General features: G+C 41.5%; 1 protein-coding gene across 11 annotated transcripts in view; it reads left to right on the top strand.

Moving 5' to 3' along the window:
* Positions 1-27,189, top strand: part of ARHGAP22 (Rho GTPase activating protein 22) — a 135,582-nt gene that overhangs the window by 61,628 nt on the left and 46,765 nt on the right. For 3 of the 11 annotated variants that reach the window (XM_040703164.2, XM_040703163.2, XM_015288437.4), the window contains exon 1: positions 12,136-12,377. The exons of 7 other annotated variants lie outside the window; for them this stretch is intronic. In XM_040703164.2, coding sequence (XP_040559098.1) covers positions 12,326-12,377 — 52 coding nt within the window. In that variant the 5' untranslated portion in view covers positions 12,136-12,325. Of the gene's footprint in view, positions 1-12,135; positions 12,378-15,802; positions 15,907-27,189 lie in introns of those variants that run through there. One more of the 11 variants, XM_046942977.1, reaches the window with a different exon arrangement.

Below are 27,189 nucleotides of genomic sequence, written 5' to 3'. Positions count from 1 at the left end.
AAAATATTAACTGCCTCAGTAATTTCTGCAATGCTGAAGGCCTGTGTGCGTGAAAAGACAGAGCCATTGTCCATCTAGACAGCAGGCTTGGCACTGGCCTGGAGCTTACCTCTCAGGAGATCATTTGTCTCTTAGAGGGAGCGCTCATTCCTGGGTCAGTGGAGTACAACAATCAATATAACTCTTAAATGTGACATATTTCCTTACAGAGTTAAAAATGGACATGTATTCAATACATAAATGTGGGGGTGATGAAAGGGACTGACTCTTAATTTGACATAAAATTTGATATAATTTGACATAAAAGCAACTAAGAAAGGTTGGAGATAAACACTATAAAAGAACATTTTGAGGGACAGGGAAGGAAAAAATCATTTTTCACTGAAACCATAGGCATCAGTAGCAATTTATGCCAAGTTCCCTACTGTACAATGATACTGTGAAAACAGAATCTACTCACAAGCAATCAAGTATGTAGATGGAATAAAGCTGCTAGAATACAAGACCAAAGTAAAGACCAGTCTTTCTAACTGTGACCCAAGGGAGAATTTTGCTTTTACTAAGATGTTTTTTTATAGTGCCACATTGATTTGTTAATAATGTAAGAATTGAGCTCTAGAGGTTCATTTTTTGTCATGAACTTGCAAGTGGTGTGTACATGTTGTAATGAAGGGTTTTAATAAAGTTGATTAGGAAATGCATACGCTTGGCTCTCTGCCAATTACACCACTTGAAGCTGGAGAGGCTGCAGAGACAAGAATCTGTTATGGCTTCTAGTGAGGGCTGAAGAGAAATGCGAGAGGCGTTTGAAAAGAGGAGGGTAGTTGGAGTTGGGAGAAATATGGATTCTACAATGAATTGTTATCCTTCTGTTATTTTCACATAGCACTGTATTTTGTGTAAGCCCAAAATGCACCCCCAGTTGCTGAAGATGGGAGAGACCTTGCAGGAACCTGAGATAGCCTTACCCAACTGCTTATAATAGCCTGCATATATGCAGTAACAGAACAGCTGTAAAAGCCTGTCTTCTTTTCCTTGTATGCTTTTATAAACTTATTGCTGGTTATCAGGAAACAGCACTGAGGCAGTAAGGTTGAGTAGTGGGGCATTGAATTGCTCACTGTAAGTTGTGATATGTTGAGTTTGCTGCAGGGATTAAGGCTGTTGGAGGGGTGCTGTGTTCCTGTTCTGTCCATCATTGTTCGACTTTCATTGGTAGCTCTTTCTCCAGCCCATATCCCCAGCTAGGGAGAGTATCTTGGATCTCCAGACCCAGTCAACTGGTAGTTTGGCTGAAAACTACAACATCTGTTGTTTACAGAAATTAAACTTTTTTACAGTTTTAATAAAATCAATTGATTCGGATGTGTAGCAGGGAAAGTGTCCTGCCATAAGGCTGGGAAGGTGTTCAACTGGGCCTTGGGAAGGTGTTCAACAGCATATAGTACTATGACAATATGCAGGTTCTCTGAGCAAAGTAATGTGTTGGAAGGGTGCAAATGCTGTGAGGTCTCTTATTTTGCAGCTCAAATGGTGCTTTCTTTAGTGCTTTTATCACATACAAATTCCTTCCTAATTATTCATTCTCTGTCATCTTGTACATTTGCCAGGATTCATTTTTTCCATAACGTATGCATTGTTTTAATATAAGATACTGTTTTTAATGGACAGTATCTCTGGTGGCTATTTTTGTCTTTGTATCCAGTCTAGGGTTCTTTGCTCTACTTTGCTGTAGTCTGCAGCACTTTTACTATCTTCAAATGCTATTGCACTTTCCTACTTACTGATCTTTATAAAGATGTTATCTGAATGCTAAATAAAACATTACAAGATGCATTCTCTAGGGAGAGAGAAATGTTGGATGTGTCTAAATGAAGTAGACCTCAATGCAAACAAAAATGTAGGTACAACACCAGAAGCACAGCTGCAACTAAAGCCTCATACTGTGTGGCTTGTCACAGGAGATTTAATGTGCACTGAACAGTTGACAGTCTGAGGCTGCTTCAAAAATTTAATTTGATTTTGGAGCTGCTAGTAACAAAGATGCAACCATTTGATTCAAGTACTCTTCTGATATAAATTAATTTTGATGTTTCAGTTGTATTAAAAAAAAACCGCACAATGACAACAAAAACAAACCAACTAAAAAACAGCAACAAAAAACCACCCCACCCCCTCAAGGCTTTAAACAGCAAGTTTTATTTTGACTCAGATATGGCCTGCTTATATCATGGTAATTTTATGTAGAATTAGGTTATCTTTCCTCCTGCAGCTGGCATAAGGCTGATGTAAACTCTATTGTGTGTTCTCACTAATTTGACAGAAATGTGGTTGTATCTGTGCCTGATCTAGCTCAGTCATGCCTTGTTCAGTGATTTGGTTGCTTACAGAGCCAGCATTAATTTCTGTGGAACCTCTGCCACGTTAAGCAAGATAGAAATAGGAGGCTGTCATCTTCTCCATCTTGCGTAAGGAAAGCTGTGACAAGGGAAACAAAGCCATGTTCCAGCAGAGTGCAGAACTGGTGTACTCTGTTGGACCTTCCTGTTCTCTCCTGACTCCTGCACATCGCTTTTCCAACTCACTGTGTGCTGTGTGAGATAGTGCCTTTTCAAGGAGTCCTTCTGATAGTTTAGAGTCCCTCTGGCAGTGTTTGTTTTCCAGGCAATTTAAGTTACTGCATAAGAAATTCAGGAGCCATGGGATATGGTACTCAAATGAGCTCTGAGCATGTTGTCCCTGCTGTTTTGTGTTTTCTCCTCTGCTTATTTTATAATCTCATCACAGTGACCCAGTCCGTTTTACTGAAATGCTTTGCTATTTGTAAGCCAGTGCTGCTGCTGAAATCTATAATGTTTCCCACCTTCCTATTAATTTGTCATCTTCCCATTTCTTACATTTTTTATTTGGATGAGGGGTCTGGCTCGTGCCAGTAATTACACAGATTATTCCTCTTTCTTTTCTGCCTGCCTATTAAAAAAAAAAAAACAACAAATGAAAACAGAAACCAACCAAACAAACAAACAAAAAAAACAGGTTATGATAACATTAAGGTTTATAATTAGCTGGAAACGTACTGGCTGGGAATGTAAACTTGACCCCACTGCTCAAAGGCACTGCCAACCCGTAATTCTTCTTTACGGTAGAGTTAGCACAAGGTTTAGAACAGCAGACCCCCTGTTATGTGCACAGATAAATACAGCAGAATCAGGGAGCCCAGCTATGATGTCAGAATTGTGCTAGGTCCTACAGGCCAAGCAGCTATCTTAGCTCTGTTTGGCGGGATGCTGGAGTGGGCCAAATATCAGCAATGTCTCCCAGCATTCCCAGACTGGGAATTGGCCACTGGCCGTAGGCTTGATGCTCTAAGAGCCTTTTTCCTTGCTCCTTTAGCAACAGTGTTGAAGACAGTTTCAGCAATGACATCTGTAGCTGAGCAAGTGGCTTACGCAGTGGCATCGTGTCCATGAGCAGTGACTATTGTGTCCATGACAGTGCACCATGGTGCTTGTTTTGCACTGTCAGCCACTGTGCAGTGTCAAGATAGGAACTTTGAAGAACTTTGAAGTATTCTCAGCTAATGTACTACTTACAGTTCCTCTAGATTACTGTATCATAAAAGATCTGAGGAGAAAAGATGACTCCAGGAAGTTTTCTCGCACTTCTTGGTTGCAGCAGCACATTTGGAGCTCCTAAAAATAGCCAGCTATGGCTCAGAGCCATGAACAGCAGGACTGAAGATGCAGATGTCCTGATGCTGTACTCTGAAACCTTGCTGTGTACTGGAGGAATGGGGAAGCAACAGCAAAGCAAAGAATCTAGATTAAGAAGGTAGGAAAATCATTTGGGAGCAGTTGCCTCCATTCTGAAAGGGAGTTTGACATTTGTCATGGTACAGTCACACACATAGACCTGTCTACACTAGCAGAATGACCAAGATGTCAACAGTTCTTATCAGTGAAGCTGGCGGTGTTGAAGATAGAGCTGTTGTGTACATGGTGGATCAAAGTACTTCAGAGCACAGAGACTGGAAATATTTCCTGCTCTCCATCCCAAGCTCCAGTGAGAAAGGAGCTGTCTGAACCCCTTTAACAATGTCAGCTGCAAAGACTTGCCTAAGCAGAGGAGAGCTCCCAAAGGCTCCATCCAGAGAACACCTAGAAAAGCAAAATTCTTTTTCTTTCTTTTCCTTATCTACATGTTTTTGTTTAGGAAAATAATGACCTGCGGGGAGGAAATCTGGGAAAAGATATTGGTTTAGGCTTCCTTGGGAAAATTAGAGAAGCTGAAATTATTTTCCAGAAAAGCAACAACAAAAAAAAATCCTTTTGGGTCATCCCTAGACAGTTTGCTGACTTCTAAACAAAATGTTTTTTCATTTAGTTTTGTACTTATTACTTTTGTTTAACTTTTATTTTGCTGTACATCAGTTTTTAGAGAGAAACACATACATCAGCAGAAAAAAATGTATGCAAAATTTCATAATTTAAGTGGCTTTAATTTTGGTCTAACTCATTTGCACTGAATTAAGAAACACTTCCAGTCTCCTTGAAATACCTCTTTGAATGCCTTTCATCTTTTCCTTTCTTTTTTTTTCTTCTGCAGTTGCAGAACTTTCATTTTAATTTCTTCTGGCTCTGTTTTATTGTGGAGATGACTCCGTGTAGCAGAGCCTGAAACTGACTATACGTTACAATACCTTTTTGTGATCTCTAGTCCACAGAGCTGCCTTAGCAGCAGCTCTGCCAGTAGCTAGGTATCAGTTATCTGTCCTCATGTGAAAATTTTGCTTAGTGTGGTCTGTGGGCTAAGTTGTGACAGTACATCTTCGGCTTTGTTAATCTAAGCTGTAGGCATGCTAGAGCACTTCTTCAGTCTGTGCTGCTATCTCTGCATCGTCCCTTGGAATCCTCCTGGTTTATATGTATTTCTGGAGCTCATGTAATGGGTCTTAAGCTTTCATCTATAGTTTATGCACAGGAAAGAAATGGGGCCAGATCCTCAGCTATGGGTAATTTAGGCTTTGCTGGCATCAGAAGATCTGATTGCCTTCTACCTACTGAGAATCTGACCCACTACCATGACTGTATGTATTTCCCTTACTGTACCTTGCAGTAAAGGCAACTTTAATTTGACTGAATCAGCCTGTGTTCTAGTTGGGACAATCACTATTGTAATTGTCTGCTCTGAAGACAGGGTGTTCTCCTGCTTTCAGCTTGGGTAGAAGAAAGGGAAAGCAGAAAGCTATCTGTTAAGTCATTGCTTTGAGGAAGAATCATCAGAACAGAAGTGATCTTGGCCTAGACTTGAGGCTAAAGGTGGGAAGGTCACAGACAAACAATGATGTAACCATTGTCTTTGGCTTACGATGGAAACCTTCAGTGTTTTTTTCCTCATGCTTTTATTTGGAAGGGAGAAGTTCTGTCTTAGCCTCCTGCCCAGTGGAGGGGTGTGGAAATGCAAACACTGAAGGTATTAGTACCTTGATGCCTGAGCTGGGCTGTAGCCTTGATTTCAGCTTCCTGAAGCTAGTAAGTTGCCAAGGCAGACAGGAGGTACTTGAATGAGCGTAACAAGGTGATCAGGACTCTGTTTACCAGTGTGGCTTGCTTAGAGCAGTGCTCAAAACACCCGAGGAAACAGGAAGAGATTGTAATTAAAGGCAGCTTTGAAATTCAGTATGTGGTTGATTTGCATTTTACCATTTATTCCAATTTTTCCTTGCCTCTAAAAGCCTGAGGTGGTTATCATGGTGAGGTTGGGATCACTTTGCTACATTATGTATGCTTGAGGGACTGTGCAGCAGCAATTGTGTAATGGGGATGAAAATAAGAGCTCACTTCAGGGAGAAAAAGCGCTTTTCTCTTAACTGCTGCCCCTGGCTATCATCCTCTTGATGGCACACATGGGGCAAGGCTGTGTTTGACTCATGGTAACCAGCACTGCTGGATGATGCAGGGAGAGACTGCATGATGCTGGATGCTTATTCTTGGGTGATTGTGGCTGTGGAGCTCTAGGATGGGAGATGCTCGCACAGAACCTGTGCTACTAGCTTATGTTGCACATGCAGTCATTTATTTGGCTCTCATATCCATGTCTTTATTTTCATTATCCTGTTTGGGGCAGAGAGTGGAGATATCAGTGCTAGACTTCTTGGGCAAGGAGGACTAGGAGTTGAATTGCACCTGTGCTGAAGCTATAAGCAAAGGCTCCTTCCCTCTCCTCCTAATGCTGGCACATTTACAGTGATTTATCCTGTCCTCTTTTACCCTGTGTCACTAGAAGCGTGCTTTGTACTCAGTTCCACCAGTAAAAGTGTATTACTCTATCAGTATCTTCTAACTAAGCACTGTAGATTTCATATTTAGTGCCATAGTTACATTTTTGTCCTCGTTTTGTTTTAGGTACATAATTTCATTTATGTCACTCCTGAAGTGACTTAAGCAAAATATAACAAGAGATGTTATCTATAAATTTTCCATGGCAAACAAGTTGTGGGGTCCCATACTAAGTGCAGTAGTGGTGTAAGGACACAGGTAACTATTGAGCTGCTTGTTATCTCCTTCCCCCCCCCCGCCGTTTTGAGCATATTTCTCTCAAACATCATAGGAACAATCACATAGGAATACAGATTACTGCACTTCAGAGAAAGATGCAACTTGGCCTTAAAAGTTGTAGCATCAAAGGGAGATGGAGCAGCTCGGTGGCTGTGTGTTGTGGCTGAGATACGGGCTGGACTGATGCTGAGTGAGGAGGGAGAGCAAGGATTTTTTTAGCATGTTTACAAGGGAGCCTCACACAAAATCTTGGGTCTGGCCTATTGAGAAAATGTGAATCCACCTACTTTGAGATTTGACTTTATAAAGGTTAAAAAGAGACTACTTGGTCAGATGGCAGAAATGTTTAGGCCTGGGTTTATATATATCTCTCTGTGTGTTTTCCTTTAAAAAATCCTAATTCTGAATACTGTAACTATGTAAAACTTGTAGCTTTACTTAATAGAAAACAAGATATATTTTTTTTACTGATTATGGATTTGAAATAAAACTACCAAGTAGGATCTATAAAGGTTCAGAAACTAAAGATAAATAATAATGAAAAAATCCTGATGGTTGGAAGCCAGTCTCATGATTTGGTCAGCTGAACTGAAATTGGTGGAAGCCTGGGGTGGCAATGATTCAGAGACCAAATTCTGTGTGAGCTGGTTGGCAAACATAAGTCACTGTTATTTTGAAGGCATGCCATTTAAAAATGAATTAAGATTGAAAATGCTTTCTGGAGACTTTCACTAGACTTCATATGGTATCATAATCTTCTGTATCAAGTGGCTGTTCAATGCATCGCTCAACTTAAGAAGCCCACATAAGCAGAACAGAGAAAAGAGCATACAAGATAAATAGTGTCTGTCGCTTTTCCCCCTCACTTGTTAAACCAGAGCAGAAGGGAAAGGTGAGCCAAATTCTGTAGTCTTTATGCAGGGAAATTCCCATCAGCTTCAGTGGGAGACTTGGTTCAATGAGAAGTACAGAGCCAGGCCATAGTTTAAGTTAATTTTTATTTATTTATAGAAATTAATATCAGATATTTACAGAGTACAGCCACAGAATTTTGCAAAAGTGGCCAGGGGGCAATGACATGCCTGTAAGTTAGTGGATTTTTGGTAAATTCCTGCATATTCCAGCTTTTACGTTTTGTAAATCCTTTCTTTGTTGAAACACATTTGCTTGAACGTGACTTCAGAAACACAGCCAGCGCTGCTTGAATATGCCCATATTGCAGGCATAAACTGTGCAGCCCTTAAAACCTGTTCTGCTGTGAGACAGATAAACATGAAAGGTCTTTAGTGTTTTGCAAATGAATCAGCCTTAGCTCATCAGTGAGTGCCTTGATTTAATGAAGGCATAGTATGTTAATGTTAACACTGCAAAAAAGCAGTAATGTTACATGCAACCATGCTAACTAACTAGCTACAAGCATTTAAAAGCCCAGGCATGAGCTTTTACTTGGCTATCTGGCCGTAATTAATGATGACAAGTATGTTGGAAAAATAATTATTTTGCTTGCTTTTAAGGACAATTGTTTGCTCAAGGCAAGTGAGGGGGTGGGATTTATGTGGTTGTAATAAGCATATGGAAATGGCATCTTCCCAGGAGAATATTGTAGCCACAGGATCTTTTTAATTGACCTGAAATTCCTTTGTTCTATAGATACAATTTATGTATGTGGTCATAGACTAAAATGACCCTACTTGTATTAGGGCAGGCTGCATTTTAAGCTGCTGAAAGGAGAAAAGGCAGCTTTTATCAGCCTCATCATCAATAGAAATTTCTCCCTCTTCATTTGGAGGCTGTACAGGCAAGGAGAAATCTTCATAAATGGGCACCTTGAGAGCTTACTTTTTCCATCTGATAAAACAAAAGCAGGTGATACAAAGGATCAGCCCAGCCTGCCTAACAGCAGTCAGCTGGTATCTCTCCTGCTTCGGGACTCACAGAGCGTGGCAGCTTTTGCCCAGTGAGGACCATGCCATCTTCTGGCAAGCGCCATGTTGGGCCTCAGAGCCCTGGCCCCTTCCAGCCCCAGGCTTGGTCTTGGAGGCTGAAGAGGAAGCTGCTTCTCCATTGCCTGCCACTATGGTGCTGAGTGTTGAAGGGCATCTGCTGCATCCTTAGCTTCTCCTGCTGTCCCGCTAGTCACCAGTGTCTCCTGCATTTAAGGGATGTGAGTGCCATGTGATCTTACCACGTAAATGTATGACGAGTTATAACAGTAAGACAGAGTATTGCTGCTTTGCTCCCTTTGAGTTTCATGCTAACTTTACCCAAGTTGGAAATAACAGCAGAAAGTCCCCCAAGACTGTAACTTGGATAAAAATTCCAACATGTGGCCACAACTACCTGCTTTAACAGAAAGCCTCAGGTTTTGTGCCTGTTGTGTGTCACTCTACTGTATCACTCAGGTGGGTGACATCTTCAGAGACCACAGAAGCGAGAAAGGGAACCAAAAACCCTATGTGTCAGACACTTACGTACATCCAGAAGAATGTCCCTTTATCTTATTCCCTTTTTATCTCTCGATAGTACAGAAGAGCACAATCTCTTTCTGATTCCCATCTTGCAGAATGGGGGAAATGATGATGACTTTCTGAAGTAAGGCAGTTTGAAACCTAAAACTGAAACTTGTTACAGAAAATACAGTGTTAAGGGTCCTAGGTGCTTTTCTCTGCTCTGGCTGGCCCATTGCTAAACAGCAAAGATTGCGTGCTCCGTGCACTCTGCCATCAGTGTCAGTTTGTGTTTTTGGAGTGTTGACGTGTGGCAGAAAAATAGTTAGATTTCTTGTAGTCCCAGTTGTATCTAGTCCTTTCTGAAAGTGTTACTATAGGAAGCAGACTGAAGGCTGGGTGAATGATGCATTTAAGGGTTTGGATCCAGTTCAGTCTGTTCTTGATGTCTGCAGATTTTTGTCTGGGTATAAATTCTCATCTGATCTCTCTTTTCCGGTTGCTCATTAGGGAAAGTTGTGCCAGGGCAACAGAAAAATACCAGAGGGAGAAGACTGAACAGTTCCCTCATTGTGAAGATGCAAGGTCCTAGAGTCTCTCCAAGTAGTCTGTGTTAACAGGAGGTGGGTAGTGGAATAGAGTTTGTACTTCGTTGCCCTGGATTAGAGAGAGAAATGTTCGTTTAAGTCCAAAGTTCTCTCTGGAAATTGCAAGGAGAGCAACCTCTGCTTTTAGCTCCAAGGACAGGGTTGGAAATGAGGCAGAACATAGAGGTACTGGAGCTGAAAGCAGTAGGATTTTGTGCAAGGTCATTAAATGGCCAGTTTTCTGTGCAGCTGGAAGGGATTACTGCATTAGTCTAAATTTGACCCTGGCAGAGAAGAGAATTCCCTTGGGGTGCTGTGGTTTTACTGGGTTTTCTTTTTTTTTTTTTTTTTTGTAATTTACTGCAAGCAAGAAGGCACGTTTACTTAAGCAAAGTCTTCAGCCTGTCAGTGTCTGAGGAACATGCTGGCTGGCAAAGGGGAAGCTGAAGGAGAAAGGGGACGTTCTGTGGGCTCTTTTGGCTTTATGTCCTTTCCCATGTACCAAACAATGACAGTGGAGGGAAGTGGCGAGTGGGTGAGGGATGAATTCTATGAGGATAACACTGAGTTTCTCCTTCAGAATAACTAGATTCTAGTATAAATCTTTGGTTTGGGTCTTTTGGATAGAATGAGTAGTAGCAGAAAGTCCCCCTAGATGTTTCCATGGAAAAAATTGAATGACATGATTGTGTCAGATAAGAAAGCAAATTTTGAGTTGTATTTTTTTTCAATGACATAAGATATTAGGATCAGACATTATTTCCAGATTAAATATAATGTAGATTAAGTTCAGTAAACCAATTCCCTCCCTATTTACACATCACGGCTTCTTCTAGTCTTTGGAGGGGAAATGTGTTCCAGCTAAATATTATCTTACCTTGGATGAAATGGATGCGGAATCTCAGAGTACTTAAGGTTGGAAGGAAACGCTGGAGACCATCTGGACCAAACCCTATGCCCTAGCAGGGCTGCCTCCTGTAGATGCATACACATTAATATGAGAAAGACTACTGCAGTTTCTGAAGCAGAAGGTGTTGTGCTACCTCCCAGGGCAGGACCGTAGCTGGGTTGCCCTCCCCACCCAAGATCGATCCTAGGGTCCAGCCCTAGCTTGCAGTGGTACACAGGGGGCAGTCACCCATAACTGATGTGGCAAGGGAGCTTGGTTTGGTATGGTGGTACAGATGATGCAGTAAGTGACATGTATCTAGCATTGCAGGATTTATGAATGCTGAGCTACGATAAAGTTTTTGAGATTGCTTACTGAATGAATTTTCCTTCAGTATAGAGGAAACTTGGCTTTGCTAAATGAAATATTAGTGCACTGACAACAAGCAATTCAAGAGAAAGCCCTCCACTAGCTGTGTAGTGCAGTGCGGCCTTAGTTTCTACAGTTTTAATTATTGAGTTATGAATTGTTATATATTATACTAATAATACTAGTTCCGTTCAGATTATTTCCTTTGCTAATCTAGAAGGTTGACTTCAAATCCAGTCATACAAGAGGTTATAAATGTTGTCTCCATCAGGCAACTGGTTTTCTTGCACCTTAGTGCTGTGATGACTTGATAGTATCCCAAAGACTGGGAGCAGTAAAAGCCAAGAGCTGAGACACTCAAGGAAATTCAGATCTTCCGCTTTTACATAATTTTCCATGATAAGTTCCTGGGCTTTTAAGAGAGTGAGTCTCATCTTCTGGTCGTTACACCCAAGCTGACTTGAGGCACTGAGAAACTGTGCCAGGCAGTAGCTGCAGTTGAGTGAAATTTAGATGGATGACCGGGAGAAGTACTGGCATGGGTAAATGTCAGTGCCTTTAAGTGTCCTGCCCCAACTTAATGCAATTAGAAAGGATATGAAGTCAGCATCAAGCTGCTTTAAGTTCTCCAGGAAGGCAGCAGAAGAAACGAGGCTGAATTTCCAGATTGGATCATCCCAGTTGAATAAAAGCAGGAGATATTTTGGTGGTCTTTGGTCTTTCAAAGCAGTATGGCACCGTGAGAGAAAATAATCAGCCGTAATGATAAAATGCAAAGCAGAGAGGTTAAACACTCGTTTGTCTCTAATTACCCTCTGCCCAAACACCTCAAACATTTTTACAAATGCAAACATGACAGCACTGTCACCCTCCCCCTCCCCCCCCCCCCCCACTTTGAAAGGCAGGGATACTGAGGCATAGAGTAGTGGGATTACTACCTGGACTGAAAACCTCCTGATGATTTAACTGCTTAGCAAGGCTTCCGGTGTGTAAGGACAAAATCGGGGGATAGCCCACTAACATGACATGAGAGATGAGAGTTTTATAGCAATTCATTTTTCATTCTGGACAAGAATTAGTTAATAGAAGCAAGTTTTTATGTTATCCAAAACTGATGGGTTTTTTCCCTTCTCAATGTATTGTTGGTTTCTGTAGCAGCTGAGTAATGCAGAAGTTCTGCCTGAAAATAATGCTTCCTCCTTATATGATATTGCACATATTGTCATGGAAATTGTCCTCATTTCCCCCGAGCACACTTTAAATAACTCGAACAGCAGTGCTAATGAGCAGAAAGATAACTGCAATCCCCACCGTGCAACTTGACATACTTTATCCCACTCTGAATTCCCCTTGCTCATCATTGAACATTTTAAAGGTCTGGTATAATAATTTGCTTTCTCGTTTTGGTCCAGTCATTCTGCTCTTAGCACTTGGTAATAAAAGGTCAGCTTTGGCTGAAACCTCAGTGTTGCAGCCATGCCGTTTTTTACTGCCAAGTACCTTAAGAAAAGCAAGTGTCTCCGAAAGGGTAAGTCATATTTTTGGTGTATTTAGTGTTGTCTGTTTTGCTTTAAATTTCAGTAAAGGGTTTATTTTGAATTAAGAAGCAGTGGGAATGGATCTATTCATACTTCCAGTCGGTTAGCACAGGGGTTTTATTATGCTGTACACATTTTTGGTTCAATATACAGTGTATGTTATTATCGTGCATTTTACATTCACTGAAGCCGACTAAGCGAGAAATTGCTTAACCCTTTAAACATGAAGCATATGCTTTGCATGGGGATATGGAATATCTAATGCAGAACCAGACAGCAGCAAAATCTGTGTGTATTTGTTTTTGCAGATAAGTTATGTAGGCAGCTGGGTAATGCTCCAGTATTTTTGCTTTTATTGACAAAAAGATTTATTTTTTTCATCTGTGCTGAAATAATAACTTTAATAACACCAAATGAAGAAAATGTTTGCTGCGTTCTCCTGGCATCTTTTGTTTGCAGGGTTACCTGAGTGCATGATTTCATGTAGATTTTTAGCTTGCTGTTGTGATGTTTGCTGTGTGGGCTTTTCCAGGAAAGGTGATTGACTTCTAGGTAGATACATAACTGAGAGCAGTTTGCTTTTAGCATTATAAAAATTAACTATGTGATCAACTCCTAATAGAGAAACACTTTCCTTGTATTTTTCTTGTTCTCTGCATGTCTCTTTACTATGACATTTTTTTCAGTGAGCAGTCCAAATAAGGACTCTGCATAAAGGAAGAGAGGCTACTTGTAGCTGAGACATGTATCGATCGAGGGGATCTGAGGGATCCGACTTGCTTACCTGGAGAAGCATTTATGTTGTGCATTTTCCTTAGAAATCATTTCTGAGGCATAGCTAGAAGGTTGAAGTGCAGGTTTTCATTTCAGGTTTCAAGCTGAAGAAAAGGTTTTGCAGTAAAGCAGTTTATTATCTTTAAATCTACCTTTGTTTTTTCCTGAAGGATTCTTATTTAAAATGGAATTACACAGGAAGTGGTAACAGTAAAGATGTGAGAATTGAGTTTAGCTGACTTGTAGTCCCTGGCACCAACTTCCAATATTTTTATTGAGCAAAATGTGTGTGCGTACACAGATAGACACAGTCATCAGGATTTTTTAAGGGTATAATCCTACTGACAAAATTTTTATTAGAAAGATGGATACAAAAAAAAAAAGGCTTAATTTGTTTGCTTTTTTTTCTTAATTTTGTTGTTTGCATGCACATATATAACAGTCTTCAAGGAGGCATAGGACAGTTTTTGCTCCCTCTGTTTGCTCTTTTGCTTCAGGCACCTGAGTGGTACTTCTTTCCCTTACTGCATGTGTATCATGATAGCAGTGTCTCTGTAGATAGCTGATGTTGAGAGGTATCTGCCCTACTTGTGTATGAAGCAGGCATTGCAGGAGGGGGCTTTTATACGGCCAGAAAAGGTAAGGCTATTCTGTCTGATGCAACTTGAAGATAATTATTTAGCTCTGATGCCTCTTATGATGAGGTGTGTGCATCCTACTGAATACTGTCTGTTGGCTGTAAGCTGTTCCCTGCCCCACTGTGGTAAGAGGCTATGATGTATTAGACACAACAGGGTGTGGAGTCTTGGAGCTAAGCATTAGACATCCAGCATGAGTCATTGTGACTCTAAAGATTACACTTGGAATCTGGGGAGCAGTCGCTCACTGCTTGATCCTTTGCCTGGAGAGCTGCTACTCGCTGCTGCTTCGCTGCAAGGATTTGGCATCTTTGGAAGATGTTGCTGTAGGAGAGGGCTTAGCCTGGTGAACCAGGAAGTGGGGGGTATAAGCTGTGGCTATAAGTCTGGCCTCGGTGGGACTATGTCTGCTTGGAGCCATCATCAGTGTCAGAGTGCAACTGCTGCAATCTGCCTAGTGTTATGGCTCATCCTGGGGAGATCGACTTGTGTGCACAGGGAGAAAGGGAGGAACAGGGAAGAGCAGCTTGGTACCCAGCCCGTGCAAGGAACAGGGGCTAAGAAGTGATCGTTTCGAAATCAGAATCAATACGGGCATAAATTGGAATTTTAAAAGGTTGCCGAGGCAGCCTTAGCCTAAAGCAAAAAGTCATAATCTCAGTGAGTCATTATCGCCAGGAAAATCTTAAGCTAGCCGAGCACCCCAAATAGATTTTTTCCTAAAAGCATTGTTCTGAACCAGAGGGGGTACAGGACGTTGCTTCTCTGAATCTACTTCCACCAAAATCTTTTTGATTTGTGAAATTCATCCAGTCCAGGCATGTTGGCTTAGTGGATAACCTGTGCCATTCTGATGCCCGTTCTGCTCTTGTTTCCAGGACAGCCTGGGAAGGGACGTGCCAAATCACTGAGGCAGAACTGATGTGCTTAGGTAGGGAGTACTGAGCTAGCTGGGTGTATCCATGAGCTGTTTAGCGTCTATCTGTCACCCATGTTGCTTTGAACAGATTGGGCTCCTGACAATTTCTGAGGCACTTCTCATTCACTTACTTCAGGCAATCCCCTGTAACACCCTTCCAGACAGCACTTCATTTGCAGATTTTTTTCTACTGTGATCTAAGTGGGGAGATTTCCATTCTTCCCAGTAAATAAATGTGGTCGTTAAAAAGGCATTAAATGATTAGGGAGTGCCCTAAAGCGTAGCATCAGAAGTACAGTTGCATAAAAGCTATAGTAGCCACAGGCTCCAGTGGGTCTGTTCTTGCTTGCTGTTCCCTGTGCTCGCGAACAAAAGAGCAAATGAGCAAAAGCAGTGATATCTATGTGTAATCTCTTTCTCACAGGTTCAGATGGCCTAGGGACAGGAGCTGGGCAGTGAAAAAGGTTGTGGCCAGAAATATTGGTCATGTGGGAATCGGTCTTAACATGGAAACTGTTCCAGGTCGATACAGGCAGTGGCCAGCAAAGATGGGAACTAAGGCATGATTCCCCAAAACCTTGTTACCTGGAATCCCAGGCAGTGCAAGGTTTCCTCTCAGGCTTTTGGACAAGGTTAGCTCTATGTTATCTCAAGATTGTTTCTGATTGTTTCTCCTCAGGTGACCTTTATTCTCACTGTGCTCTATTTTTTCTCTTCATTAGCAGAACAGGCTAGGAAGCTTTTTGGATTAGTTCTTTGCTTTTTTTTTTTTTTTTTTTTTTTTTCTTTCAATAAGCACAGCGTTCTCTCATGTTTTGCTTTGTAAACTCTGTTGTTCCTATGAAGATTTCCCACAGGTCTCATTTGGCGATGCATCCTTAGCCTACCCTGGTAAAACTGCAGTAATGACAGGCTCTGGAAAGACAAAAGTAACGACTCACTTGTTTCCCCTGTTGCCAGTATTTAGCAACATCAAACTTAACAGTTACACCCCCACGCACATTAAACAAGACATCAAAACAATGAAAAACATTTATCACCTCCTGCAGCCTGTTGTTAAAACTGTTCTCTCCTAAGCCCTCCTACCTTAACATTTCTCTCTGTCTTTGGCGGTTCCCTGAGCACTGGCTCACAACCACTCTAAACTGGAGTGTAAAATATCATACGGTCAGAACTGCCTCTGATCTGGTGAGTCACTGTTGATTTTCTCTTACTCTTGATTTCTAATGGAGAAAAAGAAGCTTCAACTCTGGCAAAGCCTTTTCCTCTTTAATGCAAAAATAATAATATTGCATGTTTTATTGCCAACTGTTCCTTTATTGCAGCTGTAGATTTACAAGACTTCAAAGCCAGATGATTAAGACATAGTTTTTGTTTGTAGCCAGGCAAGCCAAACAATCTCAACTTCAAAGGAGGGGGTGTTCTTTAATGTTGTGGGCTTCCTCTTTGTGCTTAGAAAATGAGGTTGCTGGGGACGATGCCACATGTAGCAAACAGGCCACGTAGCTGCTGCTCTTGGAGTAACTGTTGGCTGCTGTCTGGGAAGAACAGAGCACACCCAGCATCATCAGGGTGTTTGGCTGCTGCTTGGGTCTCTTTTTATGTTAACGAGCTGTAGGACTTTAAATTTATTCTGTTGCTGTGCTCTGTGCTTCTCTCTTGGTAGATCCCCGGGGATGACCACAAGCGAGATTTGGGCTTGAGCTCTGCTGCATCACCTATTCCCTGTGCTGGATTGTTTTCCTCCTCTAATGTGCTTGCAGTGTGGGTGATTTTATGGGCATTGGGAAGAGGCAATCTCAGTGAAAATAAGTGTTCAAACCTTTACAACGTTGTTGTTTGAGGGGAGTAGGGATTGGAGGTAAAGGTGCTTTACATCTGACAATCATGTTGAAATGGAGCCCTTGTGTTAGTGCTTCATCCTGTCAGCCATGCATCAACAGTTCAACCTAGTAGGGCTGAGAGAAGAGCAACTTGGTAGTTCCATCATTAGAGGGATGTAGGAGTTGTGGTACAGCTTTATTTCCTACTCTGCAGCTCAGACAGTACGATATGACCCTTTCTGTATTATTAAGTTCCTTCTCCCTGTGTGTGGTGGTAGCTCTACTGAAGATAAGAGGATAAGAGCCTCATGATGAGGCAGAAAATAGGGCTGGATAACTGTTACTTCTTAAACCATGCAGGGTATTATTTTCAGGAATATTTCACTGAGAAATTAGTCTTTAAAACCTTGCAAATAAATTTTTTCCACACTCTGGCAGTGTAGCAAGGTGCAAACAAGTTGTGACGACGTACTTGGGATCAAGGCATGTTTTGGTAGAAGGTGAGCCCACAGGCAGTGTGGATCATGGCTGCATGCTACTGCATTGAGCAGTTGGTGACTCTAGGAAGCAGAGTGCTGGGTTCCATGGGCCTATGGGTGCTAAAGGGACTGGCAGGGCCCCAGAGACACGTGGCTGTCATTCAACAAAAAACTTGCAGAGTCATGTGGCTCTGGTGCAAGCATCCCTCATCAGTATTAAAATCCTAGTGAAACTAGGGCTTTATCCAGCCAGTATCTAGGCATCTGTGGGATCCAGGCCACACTCTCTCCAGTGCTCTGGGATTCACCAGCCAGAGACTGCCAAGAAGTGTAGTGCTCGAGAGGCAGAGTTGGCCAACACACCGCTGTGCCTCTCAATGAGCCATGCGTGTGCTGCTGAGAGAACAGTGACTTCAGCTTGTGAGTTAAAGCTCTCCAAGTAGAGGATGTGCCAGGCAACCAATGGGGCTGCTGAGTGAGGGAGCAGTTTTCAAGACAGAATGCACTCCTAATTTCTGATGTGGCTTTCCTATTTCAAGAGCACTACTTCGGAGAGTGCTGGGGGAACAGTCTTCATTCTGTTCAGCTTGCTCCATCTCATTCTTTGCTTTCTGCTTTCTAGGGCTGATGTTGCCTTTGCACTTGCATACCACAAATGTTCAGAAAGTATTTCTTTCTGTTGATTATCAGTGTTTGGTTAATCCAGGGTGCCTGGAAGTGGTAGATTTGTTTTTCATTCCTGGCTCTGCTTCTCACTAGCCAGTACCATCCTGCAATAATTTAGTGTCCTTGTATCTCAGTTCTACACCGGTGTGTAGGAATTTCACACTGTGGAATTTGAAAACTGTTTTTTTTTAGTACAGAGAAGGCATTTCCCTGCTGATGCACACTATAACCTCGGGAAATAATTTTAACCTCTCTGTGCCCATTTCTCCTTAGTTAAAACTGAAACACCGGTGTTTATTTCTGTGACAAGTATTCCAGCAGTGCAGCGTATATGATTTGTATTAATTTAAACATTCACCAAAATAAATTCCATTTGCGTGTCCTTGTTATAAGACTGTTCGCAGTGACGTTACTGTTTCTTATCTGAGCTGTACTGAATATCTGTAATTGAACAGAGAAGTAACAAAACTGGATTGGAGGAAGCTGAGTTTTAGCATAAGGTATATGATATGAAGAACTATTTATGCTGTGTCTCCTTTTGAGAATCAGCCTTTGCTAATGTTTAGACTTGAACATGGACAGGCCTAGAACATCTGCATGCACAGAATGTTTTACTGTATGTGTTTGCATCCATGCGTACTCTTTGTAATCATTTTTCCATAATGCTTTTATGCCTGTGTACACATATCACCAAGTTTGAATTAAACAGGAGAAGAGAATTATTAAATTTTCTCTTTGGTGATCTATGTGTCTTAGATGCAACTGGTTAGTACAGCAGAGATCAGATTGGCAAGGCATTAGTATATTGATATGTGTTTTCACTTTCATACTGCGGACCATTGAAATAAAAATAATAGTGACAAGCAACTTTCTTTGTCTTAAAAACTGGTTGCAGTCAGAAGATGTGCAAGCTTAAAGCTATCATTCCCCTCCTTATGTGTTCTTTTAGGGACTTTCAGGTTCACTTTTGCTCACAATAACAAACAGGGAAGGAAAGAAGCAGCGGCCACGCTTGCCTGATACCTTTTGTTACTAGGCTGGGATTCAGTCAAATTGTAAAGTCACCCATGGTGTTTTCCAGCCATGTAGACCGTTAGACCAAATGCTTCTTCTATTTCCAGAGCTTCCCTGGCTCCCTGTGTACTGCAGTTTCACTGTAGACACATCATTCATTATGTGGAAAGCCACAGTTTTAATCTAATATTAAAGAGGCAGCAGCTCAGCAGGTGTCCCCAAGGTAAGGAAGGCCACATGCTGCTGGCAGCAGCTGCTGGCTTCAGGCTTATCAAGATTTTTGTTTGTTTGTTTTGAAACAGAAGCTGGAAGGCTTTTTAATATACCCTGCCACTGGCTCAGCATATTCCCATCCTCTATCTGTTATCCTGCCTTCGACTGCAAAGACAGAAATTCTTATAATGCACTGTCTGTGATGGCTCTGTGCTCTCAGGAAGGAGCAGGGTGAAGAAGAGGCTCACAAGGTGGATGCACCCTTCTGCCTTCTCGTATCGGTACACAAAGTGAGCTAAACACATCTGTGGGGCAGGGCCACTGAAATCAACATGATCAGATTGGCCTTCCTGCTCCTGGCAGCATAAAAATACCCAATTTCTTGTCTTTATAGAATATGCTAAGCAGTAAGGCTGATAATCCATTGCACTCATCCAAGTGCTCAGATTTGTGTCCTGAATCAGTATAACTAGATCAAATTTGTATAGTTAATGTCACTCTGGTGGCCCAACTGGAAGCTTTGGTGTTTGAGTTCTGTATCACAATATGCAGAAAGCAAAGCTTTACAGTTTCTTGAGATAATAATTTTGTCATCTGTTTGAATGTCATAAAACATACTAATGGTTGGTTTTCCTCAGAAGAACATATGGAATATACACATGTAATTGCATACAGTATACCTGCCCATCCCTTTGCCTGCTATTTGATCCTCGGCTGAGAGAAAATTCAGCCTCCAAATGTTCCCAGTTCTCTATAGAGACTCTTCACAGGGTAACATTTCTTGCTGTAGCAATAGCTTTGGAGTATAGTTACAGAGTTTGGCCAGCCAATGTGAACATTCATGCTGCAAATATGTTCTTGCACTGGAATGAATTTGCTGTGTGTACCTGTGCAGACTTCAGGATCTGTGGGACATGTTCCCATGACTCCTAGCTTCCTCTAGGTTGCCTTGTTAATAAATCAGAGCCTCTTACAAAGCTTATGATCTACCTTTGGTCGTTAGCCTTTGCTTGATGCAGAGCTGAGACCAGTTAGTTTGTTGGCACTCCTGAGATCTGTTGTCTGTGTGATACATTTGTGGCTCAAATCGCTACAAACTAGATAGCAGTGTAAGTTGTTTTGGAACACCTTTTGGCAATGTATTGTGGATCTTGCAGTCAGCCTGAGCTTTATTACTTGTGTGTACAATGTAGAGGTGGATGTGTTAACTGGCAGAAGAGATAATGCCTGTGAGCAGGCCTTTGGCCTCCTGTAAAAGCATTGATGGAACACACAGAAGGGTACGTACATCCATAATATCCTAGTATGCTTTAGTGGCAGTGAATGCTGCAGGCTGGACTTCCTCTGAGGAATCAAGTCTTAGGGAAGAGCATTCTATGTGATGCTCCCTTTAATCCCAGTGGGGAAAGACCACCAGCTGAAGACATCTCTTAGGATGAATTGTTGCTTACATACCAGGCTTTTTTTACTTCTTGTTTAAATCGTATCTAAGTCAGCAAGTTTTTAAAAAATGAAGTTATGTCCACTAATGATTAACCACTTCAAAGGGACTTTTATGGACTTTTTGATAATGCTGTTAACGAGGAGGAGTATGTCCATTGCCACTGGGAGGAGAGAAGTAGAATTGATTTTTCTATAGCTTTATTCTCCCAGCAGCCCATTGACAATTGTCCTAAAGCACAAAGATTTGAGGCCCTGCTTTGCGCATCGGCATAACCCCAATTCCAACAGGCCATCCATGAGTGTGTTCCAAGTGTCTGTAATGCTTAGCCCAAGTGACAAGTACTGATTGTCCTTTTTGCCAGGCAGCACTATTGTCATAAGTGAAAAGTAATGTTTGTTACGCAGTCCTGTTTAGAAGACGCGTTGGTTAACCAACACAGCAGTGAGATACAGAAGGAGACTGCTGTAAAACTGCTATTCTGTGCAAACTGTAGAAAGGCTTTGACCAGAATGTCATATAGCATTTAAATTCTGCTTTAAATCCATAATACTATTTTTTTTCCCCCAAATTTGTCAGTGTTTTGCAAGAGGCATACATACATTTGTGTTTGCATTTCAATTCCTTTTTTGCACTAATGCAACCAATAGCTTTTATTTATTTATTTATTTTGAAACAAAGTCTGTAAGTGTTGAGTCCTTAATGATAGTTCATGTATTTGCTGCTGCCAAAACCATGCTTGTAAAGCTTCAGTCATTTCACTGAAGAAAATGTTTGTAATTGGTTGGCTTGATTTTCTGAAGAACTCTTTATTCATTCTACAAAGAAACAGAGTCTCTACTGGCTTAGCTGAGAATGCTGCTCTCTGCAGCTGAAACTGTACCAGCTGATGGCTTTGGCTCAGTTCTACTTCATGTAGAGTCCAGAGCACTGACTAAGATGGTTGACTACAGTCTTTAGAGAATTTCTCACTGTATTTTTAAGTTTCATTATGGAGTTCGGTGCAGAGGAAAAGAAGAATCAAGCTTATGAGGAGCAAGGGTGAGCAGAAAATAGTTTTAGTGAGACTTACTTAGAAGGCAGAAGAGACACTTCATTCTTGTCAGTGAGCTTACCTGGAAAATGTGAGCACAGCAGTCCCAGAAGAATGTAGAAGTTGGACATTATCTTTCCAGTATGAAATTGTCAAAGAAAAATAGATCTGATTTTGCTGTTCTGTTGTTGTAGTAAGTGCTCATCAGAATTTAAGGTTTCCCTCAATTCTTGTCCCCAGTGTTAAAGATTTGAAGAAGTTTATGAGAGCTAGAAAATTGCTTGTGGTTACTTGGTAATGCATAAAAATTATCCAGTCATCTTCATTCAGGTATTTCAAAACATGAAGGATCATCATCTTTGGTTAGGAAGGAATTTCCTCCTTAAAATAGTGTGTAAACATAACTACAGTTGAAATACATAATTTGACACATTCCTCAGAAGTGTCTGGCACTTGCTGCCTTGGAGAACCACACTGAGCTGTGTGGCCTGCTTTACGTACATGTGCCACTATTTTCTGAGTCTTTCATTTATACATCTGTCATTTCGTTGTACCCTCAAATTCCTAGTTGCCTTCTGTGCCTTCTGCAACGTGTCCTGCAGGGGCTGGTGTACCCTTCTGCCACTGGGCACCCAAGTGCATGTTTTCTGCTGGCCTTAGAAAATGCATGTCCCTTCAGTCCAGACCAAAGGACAATAACACACAGGGTCAGAAGTTTGCATAGCTTGGGCAGTTGCACACTTAATCATTTTTAAGGGTTGAGTTCATTGCAGTTTTGTTGATTTCAAGTGTATTGAGGAAAGGCTGAAGGGTTCGTTTTCTGGACTGAGAGAAAGGAGGGTGAGGGAAAGCATCATCCTGTTGGTACAAGGCTGTCTGTGGGCCATGCTGGGGAAAAAAGTTGCACTCCCCCTTGTCACCTTCACTTGAGACCTCAGACTTTGTTTCAGGACTGGGGTGGTTTTTGGAGGGGAAGAAATCCTTTTTTTTTTTTTTTTTTCCTCTGTACAGAGAAACAAAGGTTGTCTGTCATTTTAAGAAAGACTCTTCATAAGATAAACAGCCTTCTACCAGCCGGTGATTTCAAATAGGCTTTGAAGGAAGGGTTTTCTGCAAATGAAAGAAGCTGAACCACAAATACTCCTGGGCTCCCCAACACCTTGTTTTCCTGCAGAAGCTTTCGTTTTGGGAGAGAGTAACTGATGCCAGGGAGCCAGGTACCTGTTGCTTGGCAGGCAAACAATGTTGGTATCAGCAGAAGCAATGCTGTACCCTGTATTTTTCTGCTTGGTCAGCAGGTATTGCTTCAATACACAGTGACCATGACACTTTGCTCTGAGAGTTTCACCTAAGAAGCTGTTTTTTCTACTATGATTCAGGTTTGGCAGTCAGTGTGTTTAGTCTGCACAGTGATTTCCTATCAGGAAAAATGATTTTAATCAAGCCACAAGGGTTTAATTGATTTGATCAAACTGTCACTTATTTTACAGTCTCACCCCTGAAGCATAATTGGAGATAATTAGAGTGTAGTTACTTTAGCATTCCCACTCAGGATGAAACACACAAGTCACAGCAGAGACAAAGTGGTTTCATGCAGCTCCCAGCAATTGGTGGTTCAGTAGTTTCTTCTTGTGTTATTGCTGACAAATTCCTGCACAAAATGGTCCTTCTGACCTCCTAAACTAAATGTGAACATCTTGGAGAGGTTTCATCACTTTCTGCTACCTAGTAGAAGCTGACGTGAACAAATCTCAAAGTAATAACAATGCTTCTTGTTCATAGGGATACTAAACACAGCTGGAAGCATGTTTCACAGGCCCCAGGAACCTCTCTGGTCAGGGAGCCAGCAGGATCTTAGTTAATGGTCCTTCTTTTTATGGAGCAAAGTAGCTGTGGGCAGGAGCTGGAGGGAGTGGTGCCTGAGCTGTGTTGGTGCAAGGAAGATGCTGTGTCCTTGAGAAAAATAATGTACTCAACAGATGTGTGTTATATCTGGGCTTATCTCAGCCCTAGTTATTGGGCTGCTCCAGTGCAGAAGGCCCTCTCGTAGTTGTGCATTCAGCTTAACTAAGTTCAGACTGTACACTGCAGCTACAGTGAGCAGCACATCCTAGGCAAAACAGCCATCTCCTCACGAAATTTCAGATTCTTGAAAACAAAAAGGTTATTTGAAGTGAATGGTAGTGTTAACCTGCTCCTCTAATTTAATTGGCAAGTCCAGAGCATTGCAGATGATGCCTATCAAGAAAGGAATTTCCAGGCAGGAGTTAAAAACAAAACAAAGGTCAAGTTCACTTGATACCATTTTTATGTATAAAAGATGAAAGATTTAACCAAATCTGCATTTATTGATTATACTTTTAGAAATCATACACTTGATCCTGACAACTGAAACAGAATTCTAGCCTCAAGTTTTTAAGGATTTTCTGTAGCTCATGTGTCAGTACAGAAAATCTGTAGTGCCTCTATTCATGTTAAGTCTTGTCAGAGTTTTTGCAAAAGAAACTGTAATTCTGAGTCCTAATCTCTTTGCTGGTGCTTCTTTAAAGTTGTTTAATGGTATCTGAGATTCAGTGCAACACTGGTCTCAAGCCCCAGAAGCTATGGGGGATGACGGATGACAGGGCCTCTAGGTTAGGTAATGAACGGCAGTGACTTTAGGCTGTTAGACTGCCATTATTCTCTGGGACAAGGTCTGAGATCTGAAAATCACTTAGGGACTCAAGAAAATTCTTTTCTACAACTTTGGAAAATTTGATCATCTATTTTAACTAGCATTAAGCCTGCGGGATCTAAAAGTGTTTAGGAAAATTAGGATTCATATTTGACTGGGAAGTCAATTAGAGTTTAGTGCATACCTCTGAATCCTCCTCCAAGAAAACTTAGTGTGTCTATTTATGAGCTGCACCTACTCCAGTAAAAGGGATTTAAGATTTTTTTTTTCCTCATTGATACAACCGAAAGAAAAGCCCCATGAACTGATTCCAAGCTATGGAAATAAAATACCCATTCACCAAAAATAATGCATGTTTCTTTAGGAAAAATTAAACCAAAACAGAATAAATTGGTTTTGATCCAAAGTATGTTTCTTTTATTTGCACGCTGTGTAAGCTTTTAAAAATGTGATGACAAGTTTACTCTCAAAATCAATGTCAAACTTGGGTATCCCATATATGTGTGTGTGTATGTATATAAGGGTCTGTACATAGATAAAAATGTAAAAAAAGCATTGTAAGCAGATGTCATTGTTCACTGTACTGCTCAATTCTTCTATCATTCCCTTGTAACTCCTTTTAATTTTCCCTGATTTTTGTCTTCTGCTTCTTGGCTCTTTCAGTTTCCTCTTACAGCTTTTCCTCACGTAGCCTGAATGGAACATTTCAAGAGCGGTTTCCTATTCCTTGAAAGTTTTTCCGTTTTTCCTCCTGTTAAAAGATCATCGGGGGGGGGGGGGGGGGGGGGGGGGGAGCAGCAGAAGAAAGGTAGAATTAACACTGAGTGTACTGAAATTTAAACTGCATGCTTTAGAGAGCAAGTTAAGTTCAGATATTTTACGCTATTTCATGCCCCTAGAAAATCTGGGGACAATGCAGAGAAAGAGGAATGCTCAAGACAGAGGGTTAGGCAGAATCAAAGGCAATGGCTGACAAAATAGAGTGAAGTTTCAGGTGACTAATCCAAGCACTCGTAATGACCTCTTACTTACTTACTAACATGTCTTCCATCTCTTTTCATAATCCGAAGATCAAGGCTATCATTTTTTTCTTGCTGTGCAAAGGAAGATTCTCCCTTCCCCCAGTACAGCTGCCCTTCACCTTGGCAGAATTCATCTGCCTCATTTTTCAGCTTCCTACATTATAAGGGGACTTCAGAACCCCAACTCTGATCGTCACCTTTAGGACAATTGTGAAGAGCAGGTCAGGGAAGATGAATCATTGCAATTGCTCTCTTCAGCTGTTGGCTGTTAGTTTTTGTCCATTTGTCAAGATTTTTGTTGCTGCTTGTCTGCAATCAAGGTTGCCCGTTGCTACTTGTAGTATTGAGGGCAAACATGTCCTTTGAGCCTTGCCTTTCTCAGACACCAGCACTTTCATAACTCAGCCTTGAAACTGCTTTTTACCTCCCCATGAGCTGCAGCAACATGTGCATGGCCAACTCAGTTTCACCCTACTGGAAATGCCACTTTGCTATCCACACGAAAGCACTGTAAACATGTAAATACAAACATGTAAATATATACACATACACAAACATTTATAGTTACGTAAATGTTCAGTGAAGTTGATATGATGACAGTACACAAAACACATCTGTAGGTGGAACTATGTAAGAAATGGGGGAAAGGCAAACCAGATGTGGTGGAGGAGGGAGGGAAATGATCTGAACAAAACAAGAAGCTGCCAACTTCAGCAGAACCTGAAAGCAGCTTCGCTTGAGAATGTAAATGTTCCTCTTTTTATGCACAGTGGGACAGGACCACCTCCAGTGTGGAAGTCCAGTCCTGTTCCTGCTGAATTTCTGTTTCTACACTGATAAAGAGGATGTAAGGCTTAACTCCACAAGTAGCTCAATGTTTCCAAGGTTTCCTTGTTGGAAACAGCTGTATAAAGGGAGGGATGTGACTAGACGGCTGTTCTGAGGTCTCGGGGCAGGAGCATAGGCAGGACAGGTACATGTGGCATAATGTTAGTCTTAAGCTTTGTGTTTTCCAGTGAATGCATACCAAGCCATGATGGCATCAAGGTGCCTGCACACTGTGTTGGCAGACAGTTTTATTTTCCTCTGGTGCGGAGCTGAAAGTAACTCTGGGAAGGGCTGGGATGCCTGTCCCTGGCAGTCCTGAGCTAGGCAGAGCAGGTCTCTGAGGGCCAGTCTTGTTTGTGTGGGGGCTTGATTAAAGATGAGTGAGAAATTCGGTTCAAAGGGATGGAAAGCCCTGGTCTGTGTTTAAAATTGTTAGCAGGCTGTTCCTTGCATCATGGTGCCAAGAAGGCAGAGCCTCATTTCATTTATGCATCAGCAATGCTTCTGTGCTGCAGGGCTGGAGGCTCTCAGCTGCTCAGAGCAGGCAGCAGATCCCCGTGGGGCAGAAAAAAGAGGTGCAGTTGGCTGCGAGCTTCTTGTCACTGGGATGGGCAAAATTAAAATTTCATATCCAAACATTTCTAGGCAGAAGGATTTGAAATTGATTTCCATTTCCTAAAGACAAGTGTGCTTGAATCCATACAGTGTTTGAGTTGTACGGTTGTGTTGTGTTATTTCAGTTCAAATCTGAAACTACTCTCTTGTGTCTGAGCTCAGAAATGAAAGCATTTATGAATTTCCAATAGTGTTCTGGACTTCTAAAGAAGGTGGAGTGGCAGTTTTTTGTTTTGTTTCGTTTTTAAGAAGATCTGAATATTTGAATCTATCTGTTTCTCATTTTTGAAACTATTGAAACTCAAAAGCAGTCAAGTACTACTACATAGAGAAAAGCACCTGAACTTTGCACTTTGGGGAGCTCTAATTCTGCTCATTGCCTCAGTGATGTAGTAGTGAAAGGAGCCAGCAATGTGCAGAAAGGAAAAAGATTAGAAAGTCATAAAAGAAAAGTTATTTATAGGTGGGTCTGCTTGCTCTGCCACTGTTTATTCATCTCATGCTAACATATGAGACTTCCTCTGAGAAGTAATTCTGAAGCTCTGGTTTGTACGCCAGTGTCCCAATATGGAGCTGTATTTATCTGCTTGTACGCTTGGGACTAGTCACTACTGACTCTCCCACAGACAGCTTATAGGGTCATGACCTTGCTCCAATTTGAAG

The sequence above is a fragment of the Gallus gallus genome, chromosome 6, assembly GCF_016699485.2.
Source record: "Gallus gallus isolate bGalGal1 chromosome 6, bGalGal1.mat.broiler.GRCg7b, whole genome shotgun sequence".
Classification (NCBI taxonomy): Eukaryota; Metazoa; Chordata; class Aves; order Galliformes; family Phasianidae; genus Gallus; species Gallus gallus.
The sequence above is the reverse complement of the archived record's forward strand: the minus strand, read 5'-3'. Positions and strand labels throughout refer to the sequence as shown.